The sequence below is a fragment of the Hyperoodon ampullatus genome (genome assembly GCF_949752795.1).
Source record: "Hyperoodon ampullatus genome assembly, chromosome: 1".
NCBI classification, from domain to species: Eukaryota; Metazoa; Chordata; class Mammalia; order Artiodactyla; family Ziphiidae; genus Hyperoodon; species Hyperoodon ampullatus.
The window spans coordinates 39383153-39399486 of record NC_136914.1 but is presented as its reverse complement, the minus strand read 5'-3'; the positions used below and the strand labels follow the sequence as shown (position 1 = coordinate 39399486).

The 16334-nt window shown below is 38.0% G+C and overlaps 1 protein-coding gene across 1 annotated transcript in view; it reads left to right on the top strand.

Annotated features, from left to right (window-relative positions):
- GPAT3 (glycerol-3-phosphate acyltransferase 3) overlaps positions 1-16132 on the top strand; it is a gene marked incomplete at its 5' end in the record, with an annotated part of 56893 nt that extends 40761 nt beyond the window's left edge. Inside the window, 9 exons of the mRNA XM_079696343.1 lie at positions 646-720; positions 1252-1341; positions 3890-3983; positions 8413-8528; positions 9387-9442; positions 9990-10075; positions 10952-11080; positions 11581-11660; positions 15694-16132. Coding sequence (XP_079552469.1) covers positions 646-720; positions 1252-1341; positions 3890-3983; positions 8413-8528; positions 9387-9442; positions 9990-10075; positions 10952-11080; positions 11581-11660; positions 15694-15805 — 838 coding nt within the window. The 3' untranslated portion in view covers positions 15806-16132. The remainder of the gene's footprint in view (positions 1-645; positions 721-1251; positions 1342-3889; positions 3984-8412; positions 8529-9386; positions 9443-9989; positions 10076-10951; positions 11081-11580; positions 11661-15693) is intronic.
- Positions 16133-16334: the final 202 nt, after the last annotated feature.

The following is a 16334-nucleotide window of genomic DNA, read 5'->3' as shown; positions in this document are numbered from 1 at the left end:
TAAATTTCTTTGGGAAAAATTTGAATTGTGCCCTTTTTCCCCCATCATTAAAAAGCATAGAAAAACAAGTTATTTTCAGACCCTTGCAAGGTATTTTCCTTTTACAACCTCACCATGCCACACCAAAGTATCTCGAACAAAGTAAGTTAACTACTTTCAACCTGAAATGACTCCTTTATACAGCATAAAACTCTTTTCTTATGTAGGAAGTTAATATGTGTATATTTAAAAAAATTTTTAAAAATACTTCAGAAAAGCAGAAGGGCAAGTCCTTTATTCTCTTCACTAGCCCGCTTAACCCTTTGATGATTGCATAGATTGAACGTGGCAGTTTTGTGAACAAATTTCTAGGCCTGCTATATGCATCTATAGACTGGTTATGTGCTTGCTGTTATTTTGAAAATGGTATCATACTCTACACATTATTTTGAAGTTTGCTCTTTTTTTTCTCAGAATGTACAAAGAACCATTCTTCCATGTCAGAATCTATAGATTTGCCCAATTCTTTGAATGGCTGCATCATATTGCGTAGCATAGATGCTCCTCAAGTTATTTACAGTTTAAGTTTTTATGAACTTTATATTCCTTCCCTTTTCCCCCTACTGTTCAACTAGGTTTTGCATTACTGTTTCTTTTCCTTTTCAGGGTTACCTTGGCTTTCATTGGAATCAGTTTTTTGGTTATAGGAACTACCCTGGTTGGACAGCTTCCAGAAAGCAGGTGAAATGTTTCCCTCCTTCCAGCCATTAATAGGTTTGTCTGTTTTCTTAGCTGTGTCCACAAAGAGTATATTTGTGTGATTCCTATGTACTGCGTCAAATTTATGGCCTCAGCACGCGTATTAAAATGCTGCTCACTTCATCTTCATAGTCTTTATTTGATTTCCCATGATGCTTACATTTAAATTGACAGAAGTTGCTTTTCAAAAGGGGAAATGAAGAGAAGGAAGCAAATGGACTGAGGGACTCAAGGAAAGCAAGAGATTCTTGTCGTATTGTCAAGCTCATGAGGCTGAGACCAAAGAAGCTTCAGTTTATCTTGGGCAGGAATTTTATCATGCTAGTCCTTGGTCAGGATTTGTCGTTGGTCAGGGTGGAAGCTATTTTCCATTAGAGGTTTGTCCTAAATACCTCAGCGAGACAGTGAGAATTGAACTGTATGCTGCTGTCAAGGAGCACATTGAAGCTTTTATTGTATTGTTTCTTAGGAGTGCCCAGAGCTGCACAATAAAATGTTTTCTCTTTACTTCAGCCTCAAAAACCGGCTGAGTGAACTGGTCCACCTGACTTGCTGCAGGATCTGTGTTCGTGCCCTCTCTGGTACCATTCATTATCATAACAAGTGAGTGTTTGCTGGCTTCCTGCCAGCCTTTCTCTAGGTAAATCAGCATGTGATTGACAGTAGTAGGTGGGAGGAAGCAGGTGAAATAAGAGTATTTCCAGTGTGTTCATCCCTACTGCTTAGAGCATCACAGACAGCACAGTGCACAAAAACACTTTTCAAGGTTGTGAAGAACCTAGGGCCAGGACAGGAATAAAGACGCAGACGTAGAGAATGGACTTGAGGACATTCTGGGACGAAGTGAGAGAGTGGCATGGACATATATACACTACCAAATGTAAAATAGCTAGCTAGTGGGAAGTAGCCGCATAGCACAGGGAGATCAGCTCGGGGCTTTGTGACCACTTAGAGGTGTGGGATAGGGTGGGTGGGAGGGAGATGCAAGAGGGAGGAGATATGGGGATATATGTATATGTATAGCTGATTCGCTTTGTTTTACAGCAGAAACTAACACACCATTGTAAAACAATTATACTCCAATAAAGATGTTTAAAAAACAAACAAAAAACCCCCCTACTTTTCAAAAGCAATCCATTTGCATAGGGAACATAATAATAAACATGTAATGACCTTAATAAATAGGTATTTATGGTGTGCAGGCCAGGCCCATACTTCTCATAGGTCATCCCTTTGAGAAGGCACTGTGTTATCCTGTTTTACAGGGTGAAGAAATGGAAGCTCTGGGTTTGGTTGTCTAGGGTCACGTGGCTAGTAAATAGGAGAGTCAGGTTTTAACCTGGATCCATGTAAAAATTTTTAAATGGTGAAGGTGACAGGCCTGCAGAATGGTGGAAAGAGGACTAGACTTGGGAATCCTGAGTCTGGTTTCTAGTCTCAGCTCTGCCACTTCTAAAATCCCACAACTGAGCCTTAAAACAGCACCCAGCATTCTGCTTACCTCACCCCTCATCAGAGAGGAGAAAGGTAGTAAGTGAAGTTATTAGCTACATGGAGGTCATTTTGATTGATTTTGAATTACTTTTCTGGAAACTAAATTTTATTTTTTTATATTTAGTATCATCATTTTTAAAGTTCTAGGGCAAGCGTCTCTTTTTTTACTGACTGGATTTTTTTTTTAAATTTAAAAAATTTTATACAACTTTTAAAGGTTACTTACCACTTACAGTCATTATAAAATATGGGCTATATTCCCCGTGTTGTACAGCACATCCTTGAGCCTGTCGTACGCCCAGTAGTTTGCACCTCCCACTCCCCACCCCTGTGATGCCCCTGCCACACACACTTTTTTTTTTTTTTTTTTTTGCGGTACACAGGCCTCTCACTGTTGTGGCCTCTCCCGTTGCGGAGCACAGGCTCCAGACGCGCAGGCTCAGGGGCCACGGCCCATGGGCCCAGTCGCTCCGCGGCATGTGGGATCTTCCCGGACCGGGGCACGCACCCGTGTCCCCTGAATCAGCAGGCGGACTCTCAACCACTGTGCCACCAGGGAAGCCCAACACACACACTTTTAACCACTCGTTTGCTCTCTATATCTGTGTGACTGGATGTTTGTGTCTTTTTTGTAGAAGGGAAACATTTCATCATTTGGCTTTACCATATGTTACCAACATAAAAGGCCCCTTAAATTTCTAAAATTACAGGATTTGTGATTGGGCTGTGAGTTTTGGGGTGAGGATTAGAAGAAAATGTTTTGGTAGAAGTGTGATTAGAGGAAACATCTTCTACAGAAAAGGAGCTTTAATTACATAGAGAGGAATTCACAACTTATTGTAAAATTGCTTTTAATTTTAAGGAAAACATACTAACGTTGTTATGCATTTGGTTCCCTTTCTTCTCTGTATGGGTCCAAAGGAAACCACTTTGCTTCATTAGTGTGAAATACCATTTGAACTTTAGGACAGAGGTTGGCACACTAAACTATGGGCTTGTAGGCGAAATGTGGCTCGCCATCTGATTTTTGTAAATAAAGTTTTATTGGAACACAGCCACACTCATTCATTTATGTATTATCTGTGGCTGCCTTTGTGCCAAAACAGCAGAGTCCAGGAGTTTTGACAGGGATTGGCTGGCTTGCAAAGCCTAAAGTATTTACTCTCTGGCCTGTGATAAGAAGAGTTTGCCAACCTCTGTTTTAGGGGGATAGGAAGGAGGAAACTACAGTGAATTTACTCTGGATCATCCTGAAGCCACTGAAAGTGATACTTATGAAGATTGAAATAATGTGAAAATACTTACGGTAAAATAAGTAAAACTTACATATCACAAAGTTTATTAAAGTTATGGAATCTTTATAATTCAGTCTAATGTTTTAAAATTATTTTTTCATCATAAAAGGACAATATGATCATTACAGAAAAGTGATATAAATGTATGTAAAGGGAAAATCATGGGCCCTTCCTCCTATACTCTTACCCCCCTCCCATCATACTCCCTGGAGACAACCTTTTTAAGATGAGCCCGTATACTTTGAAACTTTATTTTTTTAGTGTACTTTTAAAAACAAAATAGCGTGAATTTCTACATGCTGTTCTGCAAAATAGTGGCCATTTTTTCAAGATTTAGTATTAACCGTTGTTTGTAATTGCAGGCAGTACAGACCCCAGAAGGGAGGCATTTGTGTTGCCAACCATACTTCACCGATAGATGTTTTGATCTTGACAACGGATGGGTGCTATGCTATGGTAAGAACAACGCGTTGATATTTCAAGTAATTGCATGTGTTGTGGATTGTTCAAACTTTTGTTTTATTTTGGCACAAATTAGAAAGTTAGTTTTATATTAGAAAGTGACGGTGTTATACTATGTAAGTATATAATTTATCAATATTAATATATTTACATGAGGAATATATAGTGCAAGAAAAAGAAGGAAAACAGCCATTATATTTAAGGTAGTAAGAAATTAACTTAATGAAATGTAGACATACTTGAGCATGATTGGACTTTATAAAGTTGATTCCATCTTACTTGTAAAATCCCTGCAATGTTTAATAAGCGATAAAAAAAGTAAAAAAAAAAAAAAAATCCCTGAAATGTTTAATGACACTTTGAGATGCTAAAGTCTTCCTCCTTAGAGCTGTACAAATCCCTTACCAGCCAATTAGTTCTGTCTCCCTTCAGGGAGTCATATGCAATTAAAGAAAAAAACCCTGTCCCTTTAATGAAGATCAAGCAAGGAAGGCAGATATATATACCACATTGCCTTTCTCAGTTCTTGCCTACAGCCGCAAAAGAAGAGAAAAGGAAAAAAACCCATCAACAAACCACAAAGCCCACAGTAAAAATCAGACAACTCAAAAGACCTTTTTGTGGCATTTCTGGCATGTTTTCAATTCAAAGGGTGTTTTCTGTCACCCTGAAGAACTTGTCAAGATTTCCTTCTTCTCTTTTATGTATATGTCAAGTAAAATTTGGAGGATCACTAAAGATGTTCTTTCCTGCTGGTGGTAAATATGCCCTAAGCTGGCGTGTGAATAGAATAATGGGAGAGGAATCCTGGGGAATCTTCTTTTCATATCTCATGGTGGTGGCTTGGACTTCAGAGAGAACAGATAGATTTTATTTCAGGTGTCAGCTCTAGTGACTGTTAGTCATGGTCTGATGTGCTTTCCTGGGGAGGCATTTGAAGGGAGCCATTAATTAATTAATTTATTTATTTATTTTGAGGTATAGTTGATGTACAGTATTATATAAGTTTCAGGTGTACAACATAGTGATTCACAATTTTTAAACGTTATACTCCATTTATAGTTATTATAAAGTATCGGCTATATTCCCTGTGCTGTACAACGTATCTTTGTAGCTTATTTATTTTCTACATAGTAGTTTGTACCTCTGAGTCCCCTCCTCCTATGATTGATACTCATGGTCTGGTGTGCTTTCCTGGGAAGGAAGGCATGTGAAGGGAGCCATTGTTGATTTAAGTGTCTGCTGCAAATAGGCAAGTAGGGAGTGCTGGCATGTATGTTGGTAGCTGACAATCTGTGGCTTATACAGTCATTGAGGGGGGTTTGAAGACCTTTGTAAAAGCTCCTAGCTCACTGCCAGATATTTAATCTAAGATACAAGTTCAGATATATAACTCTTGGGCAACCACATTTTAACACGTTATTAAATTTCTCTAAGTTATGGAGCTCTTTCTGAATTTAAGGACGCTTTAACCACCACTCTGAAAAGACTTAATGGGAATTGGTAGTTCTTAACCTTTTTTAGGTTAGTAATGAGTTAATATTTATGTATCCTTTTTTTAGAAAAACAACAACATACATTTGCATCATACAAACAAAATTTTGTGTATAATTTCAAGATGTTTATGGATCCCAGAAAGCCCATCCAGAGACGCCAGAAAGCCTGTCCAGAAACCCTCATGTTAAAAATCCTGGATAGACCCCACCCAGTTCTGGGTATATATAATAATTCCTTGCATTTATGTGGACAAGCACTTTCACATCCATTGTGTTTGACCTTCCCTGTAATCCAAAGGGGTTAGGGCTGAGATGTTGTAGTTGAGAAAGCAGAGGTTCAAGTGTCTTAACCAACTTGCCTAATCATGATTTTGTGTTTCTGATACAATATGCATTCCCTGTCCTGGTCAACAAAGAGTTGAGTATAACTCATTTGTGACTGAGGGCATCAGAATTTTGTTAGCATTTTCCATGCTTCTTGATCGTATATAACTGCAATTACAGGTGCAGTATACAATTGTATAATTTACAGTATTAGACAAGGCTTAAAAAAGCATAGAACCTGCAAACTTTCTGATGGGTTGAGTGATAGAAACCAAAAGCCAGTTGGATTTCTTTATTTATTTTTTTAGTTTTAATGTTTTAATTGTAGTTGAGTACAATGTTATGTTAGTTTCAGGCATACAACATAGTGATTCAACACATATACATTATGAATTGATCACCACTATAAGTTTAGTAACCATCTGCCACCATATAAAGTTATTGCAACTTATTGACTATATTCTCTATGCTGTACATTACATACCATTACTTATTTATTTTATAATTGAAAGTTTGTACCTCTTAATCCTCTTCAACTATTTTGTCCCACCCCCCCCACCGCCGCCCCCCGTCTCCATCCTTTCTAAGCCAAGCAGATTTAAATCAGAGGCAACAGAGGGCAGAAGTGGGAGGAACTGTACAGCTAACCTCCAGAGGTTGTATTTGCCCTCTTTTGGCTAAATATAAACTATACATCAAGATCTCTTCTTAGTGCCTTTTCAGAGTTTTTTTTTTTCTTCCTAAACAAAGCTCTCTACTTTTTTTTTTAAATCTAGAAATATTTTCTAACTTAGAGAGAAATTGTAATAATAAGAATGTTGCATGGAACATCCATATGCCCTTTATCCACATTTACCGGTTGGTAACATTTTGTGCCATTTGCTTTATTATTTACATTCTCATGTGCTGCTTTCTCTCTCTCTATGTAAAAATGTGTGTAAAATATTTCTATTTTTAATATGTTTATATGTCATATTTATGTGTAATAGTAATATAATATTGGAAATCTGAGGCTGTAATAATTCATTCAATTCATCAAGTTCTTTCTTAGTTTTCTGCAACCTATATTTGTATCTCCCTTTTCTTCACAGTGAATACCCTTTTTCCCAACAATATCAACATGTTTACTCATTTTCTCAATCCTATAATACATCTAAAATTGCTTCAGAATTGCTTCACCTGTTTTACTACAAAAAGAAAAATATGTTGTAAAAAGAATTCAGGGTATTTTGCATTTCTTGGTACCCCACCCAAGATGGAGCAGATGTGGTTAAATACTATCTTTGTAAATTTCTTAGATTTTTTTTTCCTCCCCCTTCCTTCAATGTTCTTTTATTCATTTGAAATACAGTTGGGTTCATTTCTTTAAATTTGCTTTCACTTTGCTAATTGCATCCTTGTTGATTTATTTTTTTAATTTGTGAGACATTAATATGCTTTGAAATGTCAAAACTAGACAAAAAAGTACACTCATAGAAGTCACTCCACCCATGTCCATTCTACCCCATTCCCTCCTATCCTTGTAGGTTTCCAACTACATTGGTTTTGCATATATTTTCTTTTTGTAGAGGTAAACAAATACATGTGTATACTTCCCCTTCCACCTAGCACAAAAGGTGGCATACTTTATTTGCTCTTTTGCAATTGCTTTTTTCACTTAACGATATCTCCTAGAAATCACTCCTTATCAGTCATAGAGATCAACCTTATTCTTTTCCTAGTTGTATAGTACTCCATTGTGTGCATGTACCATGGTTTATTCATCTAAGTTCTTATGTTTGGACATTTAGGTATTTTCCAATATGTCTCAATTACAAATAATGCAGTTATAACTTTGTGCATATATATTTCCATTTTGTTGGAGTTATATCTTCAGGGTAAATTCCTAGAACTGGAATTATTGAGTTGAAGGATAAATGTATATGTAGTTTTGATAAATTTGCCAAATTTCCTGCTATGGGTGTTATAATCTCCTCATCCCAAGCAATGTATGAGAGTGCCTGTTTCCCACAGCCTTGGCTCAGAGCGCATTGTCAAACCTTTGAATCTTTATTGATTTGATGGGTCAGAAATCGTATTTCAGTGTAGTTTTTTTTTTTTAAATATTTATTTATTTATTTGGTAGTGCCAGGTATTAGTTGCAGCAGGTGGGCTCCTTAGTTGCAGCACTTGGACTCCTTAGTTGTGGCATGCGAACTCTTGGTTGAGGCATGCGTGTGGGATCTAGTTCCCTGACCAGGGATCGAACCCAGGCCCCCTGCATTGGGAGCGTGAACTCTTAACCACTGTGCCACCAAGGAAGTCCCTCAGTGTAGTTTTAATTCGTATTTCCCTTATCTTGACTAAGTTGAAAGACTTCTACTTTTTAAAGCTAGAGTAAAGCTAGTATAGCAACATAGCTTAAAATTCAAAGGTGCTACTAAAGAATACTTTGTGCTTATATTTGGCCAGTCATGTCCTTTGAACAGACTATGAACTTCAATCAGTAGAAGAAGGCCAATCTTTTCTCTGAGTGGGGAATAGGAACTTACTGGTACTAAAAAGAAAAAAAGACTTTCTTTGGACAGCTATGCCTTTGCATTTTTTTCTCATGGTCCTTCTAGGTTGGCCAGGTTCATGGTGGATTGATGGGAATTATTCAGAGAGCTATGGTCAAGGCTTGTCCACATGTCTGGTTTGAACGCTCAGAAATGAAGGACCGACACCTGGTTACTAAGAGGTAAGCAGCATCATTACACAGTATCCATTGGGGTAGCATAAAATCTTTCAAGCCTTGGTCTTCCTGCCAAAGAAGGCAGAGCAGTACTAAAGGTTAAAACTAAAACATATGGAGCTCTATTTGTGGTTGGCCTTTTCTGGTGAATCACCTGTCTTAGCTAGATTTAAAAATTTTTGAATTCTGTAGTCATAGTGGGATAGATGATGAGATTAGAAGGCCCATACATTTACATTGCCATGACTTAGATATAGTCCAGTCACTGAATTTTTAAAGTTGAAAATTACTACCTTGAAGGTAAATAGTTGGTAACCGTTGGCTGAATAAATAGATGGTGGATTAAGTGTTTGCTGAATGACCGTTATCACTTAAATCCATGTAGAGACAGACAGAGCTAATGCTATTTATGGAACAGGAGAAGGAACTTCTGGGGCTTGGGGTACAGTTGCTTACCAGAAACCTTTGTTTGGAAACAGCTTTTTACCTGAGGCCTTTAACTGAAGGCACTCTGATCATTGCTGTAAAGATGAAGGTGGGCCATGCTTTTAAAAGTAAAATGGAAAGTACCTGTTGAAATCTCTTTAAGGTTAGAAAACTGTTCCCCATCTTGAGATTACTGAGCAGCAGTATATACTCTGGCAGCTGTAATCTCTCTGTCTCAGCTTTACCAGCCTTTACACTTTTTTTAGAAAGGGACCAACTTGAGTTTATTTTCTTTATTTTCTTTACTTGTATCTTATTTCTTTCCTCCTTATTGCTTTACAAGTATATCTGTGTTAGTAGGGAGTAAAGAATACCAAAAAGGATTCCCGCCTCTCTCTTTTTTATGGTATAATTTTGATCCTTTATTTTTCTTCACAGACTAAAAGAACATATTGCTGATAAGAAAAAATTACCCATATTAATCTTTCCTGAAGGTAAGAAGGGACAGTGCTTATTACCAAGCTATAGTTGATAACAAGTACCAAAAGTATATGAGGAATTGGATTGTTCTAGAATTGGCATTCTTAGTTCAGATCTATGCTGTCCTGTAGGGATGGGACGGCCTCTGAGCTAGTAATTCCCTGCTTTCTTTTGAGATTTGATGGAAGTCCTGGTACCTTTTTGACCTTAGAAGTTGTTTCTGGGTAATGAACTTAGAAAGGTATTGTCCATAACTTTTTAAGGTCCTTATTTTAAGATGTGCTGAAATTGTCACCTGTTGTGAGGAAATTGTATCTTTAGAGTAGCCAATAATTAAGTAAAAGTTCATTATTAAACCTGCTTAGAACTGTCAAATTACTACTACTTAAGCAGGAATTGATTTGTAAAATGATAATAAAATATCTGTAATTTTTTTCTTTTTTAAAAAAAATCTGTAATTTGATATGACTTGAATATTTTAAATTATTTTATATCAAAATGATTCGTTTTAAAAATGACTGCTTTAAAAAATATTCACCCTCTACTCCTATTTCCTTATAGGAACTTGCATCAACAATACTTCAGTCATGATGTTTAAAAAGGGAAGCTTTGAAATTGGAGGAACCATATATCCAGTTGCAATTAAGGTAAAACACCCTCACCCCCCCACAAAAGAGGGCAGTGACTTGGTAATGTTATTTTGATATAATTTCAAACTTAAAATTTGCAAGAATAAGGAATACTTGCGGACTCTTTACTCAGATTGACCAATTATTTACAGTTTCCCCATTTGCTTGATCACTTTTTCTCTCTATTGAGATATGTATATAGATATGTGGGGTGGTACTGTGTGCCAGGCCAGTGTCTGAGTACTGAGGAGGCCATGATAAGCAAAACAGATACTGTTCTTCCTTTCACCCACCTTCCAGTTAAGTGGGGAGACAGATATTTAAGAGTCATGTCAATAACCCTCCTGTATCAGTGCTCTCTGGCTCTAGTCAGGGGAGTTATATGGCCTGGTTTGCTCTTTGGGTTTTTTTTTGTTTGTTTGTTTTTTAAATTTTTAATGGAGTATAGTTTTTTTAATTGTTCTTTTAATTTTTACTGGAGTATAGTTGATTTACAATGTTGTGTTAGTTTCAGGTGTATAGCAAAGTGAATCAGTTATACAAATACACATATCCACTCCTTTTTAGATTCCTTTCCCATATAGGTCATTACAGAGTATTGAGTAGAGTTCTCAGTGCTATACAGTAGGTCCTTATTAGTTATCTCTTTTATATACAGTAGTGCATATGTGTCAACCCCAATCTTCCAATTTCTCTCTCCCCCTCTTACCCCCTGGTAACCATAAATTTGTTTTCTACATCTGGTTTGCTCTTTGGATCCTTTCTGTCAAGTGAAGTAGCTTCTCTTTTTTGGGGGGTCTGATAGAGATGTTTGGCTTATCATCCATTGACATGGATAAGAGAAACTGCCACTTAATTCCTAACTGGAATACATTTTCTTTTCTCTTTTCTCAGTATAATCCTCAGTTTGGTGACGCATTTTGGAACAGTAGTAAATACAACATGGTGAGCTACCTGCTTCGAGTGATGACCAGCTGGGCAATTGTCTGTGATGTGTGGTACATGCCCCCCATGACCAGAGAGGTATGCCATAGACAACTGGTCTTTGGTGCTTTATCTAGTCAGATAAAGGCAAGAAAACCTTTGCCTGAAAACCTGGGTGTCTCCCTTCCTCACATTAGCTACAGTTGGACTTTCTGCTTTCTCAGCATTAGTCATTAAAAAGTATATATACCTAGCTGTCTTCAAAATCAAGCTGGTTTTATATTCAGAGATTCTTTTCCATAATAGTTTTTACAATTGCCATTGGTTTCTTGAACCTGCAGATATTGTGGATTTTTGTATCTTGAATAAGGCTAATATAGAGCATAATAAACATATATACACGTGATAAAAATATTAAACAGTACAGCACTGCATTTTCTTAATAGAACAAATGATATTTGCTATGATTCAGAATAGAGCATATTTGAGCTAAAATATGAATCTTATACTTTAAAACAAATCTAAATGATTGTGAGACATTTGAAAGCATTATTTGAAAACTCTGTCTTAAGGAAGTACTTGTGATTGTTTTTTTCCAGGAAGGAGAAGATGCAGTCCAGTTTGCTAACCGGGTTAAATCTGCTATTGCCATACAAGGAGGGTTGACTGAGCTTCCTTGGTAAGAAATTTTTCAGAAGTACTATCACTTTTTTTTAAATTAAAAAAACTGAATTTTAATAATGTCATTTATTATGCTTGTTAGCTGGAGGTTTAGCTGACACTGACAGTGGCTTATACAGCATAACGATGGCTTAACTAAGATAGAATTTCATCTCCCAAACGTAAACATAGGCAGCCTAGACTGCTATAACAGCTCATTCTGTATTGGTCTACCATCCTCGGTGTGCTTCTACTTTATGGTCCAAGATGGCTGCTCCACCTCTACCCAGTGAGTACAGCAAAATGACTAGCACGGAAGAACTAAAACAAGAAGGACACATTCATGTCTTTAAGAGCACAGGCTGGACGTTGGACAAGCCACTTCCACTTGTATCTGTTTGAACTGACACCTTGCTGCAAATGGATCTGGGAAATGTAGTCTTTGTTCTGCATGGCCATGTGTCAAGCTAAAATTTAGGGTTCTTTCACTGAAGAAGAAAGTGAGAATGGATTTGGAGGAATGGACCCTGGGAGGCAAGGGGCAACTTACAGACTTGTTCATATTTAACACCAGCTATAACTATATTAAAAAAAACTTGACAGGAAATAAGCAAAATATTTTAGGTATGGATATCTATGGCTTCAGTTTTTTGTTTCTTTGAGCAAGATTGAATGTAGGTGGGAGTATTAGTCTGCTCAGGCTGCCATAACAAGCTACTATAGACTGGGTGGCTTAAACAACAGAAATTTATTTGGTCACAGTTCTGAAGGCTGGAAGTTCTCTGTTGTGTCTTTCTAAAAAAAATAATTAATTAATTAATTAATTAATTAATTTTTGGCTGCGTTAGATCTTCTTTGCTGCACGCGGGCTTTTCTCTTTAGTTGCAGTGAGTGGGGTCTGCTCTTCGTTGCGGTGGCTTCTCTTGTTGAGGAGCACGGGCTGTAGGCGTGCGGGCTTCAATAGTTGTGGCACATGGGCTCAGTAGTTGTGTCTCACGGGCTCTAGAGTGCAGGCTCAGTAATTGTGGCACACGGGCTTAGTTGCTGTGCGGAATGTGGGATCCTCCCGGACCAGGGCTCGAACCCGTGTCCCCTGCATTGGCAGGCAGATTCTTAACCACTGTGCCACCAGGGAAGCTCTGGTGTGTCTTCTTATAAGGGTATTATTCCCATCTTGAGGGCCCAACCCTGATGACCTCATCTAAACCTAATTAGGTCCCAAAGGCCCCATCTCCAAATGCCATATTATTGGGAGTTAGGGCTTCAGTACATGAATATTGGGGGGCACACAAACATTTAGTCTGTATCAGTGAGGGTTATAATAGGAAATTGATTCTTACACACACAGAGACATAGGATTTGCAAACTGGCACAAAATAGTCCATACTTCAAGTTCTGTAAGTGTAATAAAGTCCCTGCTGTCTTTTCGGTGTTTTGAAAACACTTGACATGAAAAGTTCATCGGAGGCAATTTTGGCAATATTGTGGGAGCAGGATGTGGCTTACCAAGTCAGGCTGTCAGCCAGGCAACCAAAGCCTTCTGAACCCGCAGAGGAATGCAGGACTATTTAGGGATTAAGCCTCTGGAAGAAGGGCTGGCTACATTCTTATATACCCTTTAATGCAAGGGTGGGGAATGTCTCTGAAATATTTTATCCATTCACATACCTTGAATACAACTAATTTCACCTAGGAAAGCCTGTCTCTGGCATCTGTCATGCTAATGAACAAACTACTAATTTCTACAGTGAAAACCCATTTCTAAAATTCATTATGCTAATTAACAAAGCTTGGGAGGTTGATGGGAGATCAAGATAGCTGAAACCTTATAGTGGCACCTCTGGAGGGTGGCCTTCTGATTACATGCCTAGTTGACCACTCTGGGAGTATGAGTTCTTGATTTAGGGCAACTCACTTTAGGGCCCTAAAGTCAAGACTAGGATTAAGACAGGTTAAGACTAATATTTGTATTACACCCTCTAAACTGGAATATGTGAAACTAAATTGCAGACATCCTACCATCATGAAATGACAGGCTTACCAATGTCCTAGTTTACAGATGTCCTAGTGACCCATGTTCATCTGTGTAATGGGCTTCCTCTTCCTTGTTCATTGTTTTCTAATCTTTATCCCCCTTCCTCTTACCTGACATCCCAGCCCCGCTCCTGCCCTGAAGCCATTATGAAAAGCTTAGAGCTTTGGATCTATAGCCTCAGATACCAAGGAAAGGAAGAAAGCCTTGCGAAACAAAAATAGCCTAAGGGAGTTAGCTCCAGGACAGACTCCCAGTCAGATTGGCTTGAACGAAATGGCACAAATGATCCTCAGAGTTTTAAAATTTCCTTTTATCAGGCCATTTGCAGTTTAATAATAAAACGTTACTTTTAATTACCTGGCCTCCTCTTTAAAAAGAAAATAGGCTCACTGCCTTTCCAGATGTGTTTGTCATTTGGATATGAATTAACATGTCTAGATTTTTTTTTTCCCCTAGATTAAATGAGAACTTAATTGTGTCATCTTACAGTGGCTTTTATATATGGCTGCTGCCTTCCTTAAGAACTAAGATCTGCTGTCATTGTAAAGGGGAATTGGGTAAAACTTTAAAGTCTCTAGGGGTGGCAAGTCACAGGTGGGGTGCTCAGAGCAGCGTGAGGTTTACTGGAATGCTTGGGAGGGAGAATTGTGTAAAAATAATGTCAGGATGCTCAAGGACAAATGTTGCTGACTGTGAATTTTTATCTGTTTTGGCCTGGACCTCAGGAATGGAGGAATGGCCTTTCTTCCGTCTCTCCCTCCCTTCCATAGTTCTTACTATTCAGAATTCACATAAATGCTCTGAATAGTTAGAGGCAGCTCATGTGGATAAAAGAGGCCCTTGTGGACAATTCTGGAGACCTAATGACAATTTATAACCTTATTTCATGGAAATTTCCTACAACTGACCCCCTGGAAGATTTGTGGACCTAAGTCTATTTTTAAGTTGAGGACCTCCTGGTGGGCCGTGTCTTAGTTTTGACTTTAGAGGCCAGGACATGGCAGTTGTCTCAGGCAGCCGTCTGTTTGCAGGTCAAGTTCTGTCTTCATGGCATTGAGTTCACTGGCTAACCTATGATCCATTCATCATCATTAGAGAGCACTTGGTAAACATTCATGCTTAGCTGGGTTAAAATTAAACAGGCAGAGTATAAAGTAAGCAAGTTCTTGGTCCACGCTCTCCTAGGAGCTAAAAATCTAAGACATGAGATTAGGAGAGAGTGGCCCTGACAGTCCAGTCCCCTTCCAGCTCTTCCAGCTTGTTGTTTCTTTGTGTTGTCTAAAGAAGGAAGTACACACAGAATACTTGTAACCCAGGCAGGTCTGTTTTCTCCACCCTGGAGAGAGTTCAAAGATTCACAGGCTCTGAATTAAGGAATACTGCTTACATAGGCACTATTATTGGTTGAATGCAGTTTATGTTTTTGTTGCTTGTTTTATTTTGAGTCTGTTTTGGAATATGGAAGATTATAAATACTTGAAATATAGTGGTTTGAATCAAAACATGACTTGTTAGACATAGGATTAGATTTGAATAATGATGAACCCATTTCTCTTTAAGGAATTTACCCACACATACTCAGTTTCCTCACCATTTCTTGTGTGTTTATTTAAAATTTTCCATATGGCTTTCTAGTCAGATATAGGTCGATTTAGATTAAAAATACCTAGTACTTTACTTTCCTTGGGGAAAAAGATAGGTAAACAATCCTAGGTTTAATACAGTATCCAAATATTGAATATAGCAGCCCTAACTTCTAAAAAGAAACTGAGCAGAGAGATTGTTTTCTTTTAATCAAACATGAGAGAGATTGTTCCTGCCTTAAAGTAACACAGGTCTGATTGAGTGGCAGAGCAGAGATTGAAATCTGGTTCCTTCTGCTTCCAAATCCAGTGTTTTTTTGCCTAATCGCTGACCAGCTGCTAAATGTCATGGCACCGTGCAGCATGTATTAATAGGTAACGCTTTTAAATCTCTGCTGGGAGTATCTTTTATTTATTTGTCTTTCTTTTCTCAGGGATGGAGGGCTGAAGAGAGCCAAGGTGAAGGACACCTTTAAGGAAGAGCAGCAGAAGAATTACAGCAAGATGATTGTGGGCAATGGATCTCTCAACTTGGAATTAGACTGAATGCCACCCAGGCTTTCCAGAACTAGTCCTTAGAAATGGAATGTGGTGGAGTATTTTTTTTGGGGGGGGGAGGGCGTGTTGTTTTGTTTTACCGTTTTTGTTTTTTATTGTTAATCTTTTCTACCGAGTGATTGTCTCTACCTCTTGATGCCAGAGGCAGAACCCACGGTGCCCTTTTTGGCTTTTGTTGTTGTTATAGCGTTAGCCTCATGAACTGTAAGGTAGTTTACTGAGTTTGAACAGATTCTCTTTTGTAAAATGATTATGTCATTGTAGATTGAAAGAAATATTTGTACAGGAAAACGTGCTTCTAAAACACTTTGGGAACTCGTTGTGTTTGGAACTCGTTGATATGGTAATTCTCAAGAAAATACCCCAAACTTTGTTCACGATTCGCTTTCTCACGCTCTTTCCTCCCACTCTCTTTAATCACTGAAACAGGGATTACATACCAGTTTGAGTTACTATCATGGTTTTGTTCTACTACAAGTTTGAAAAGAAAAATGGAAGACAGTATTTAGGAGAAAGG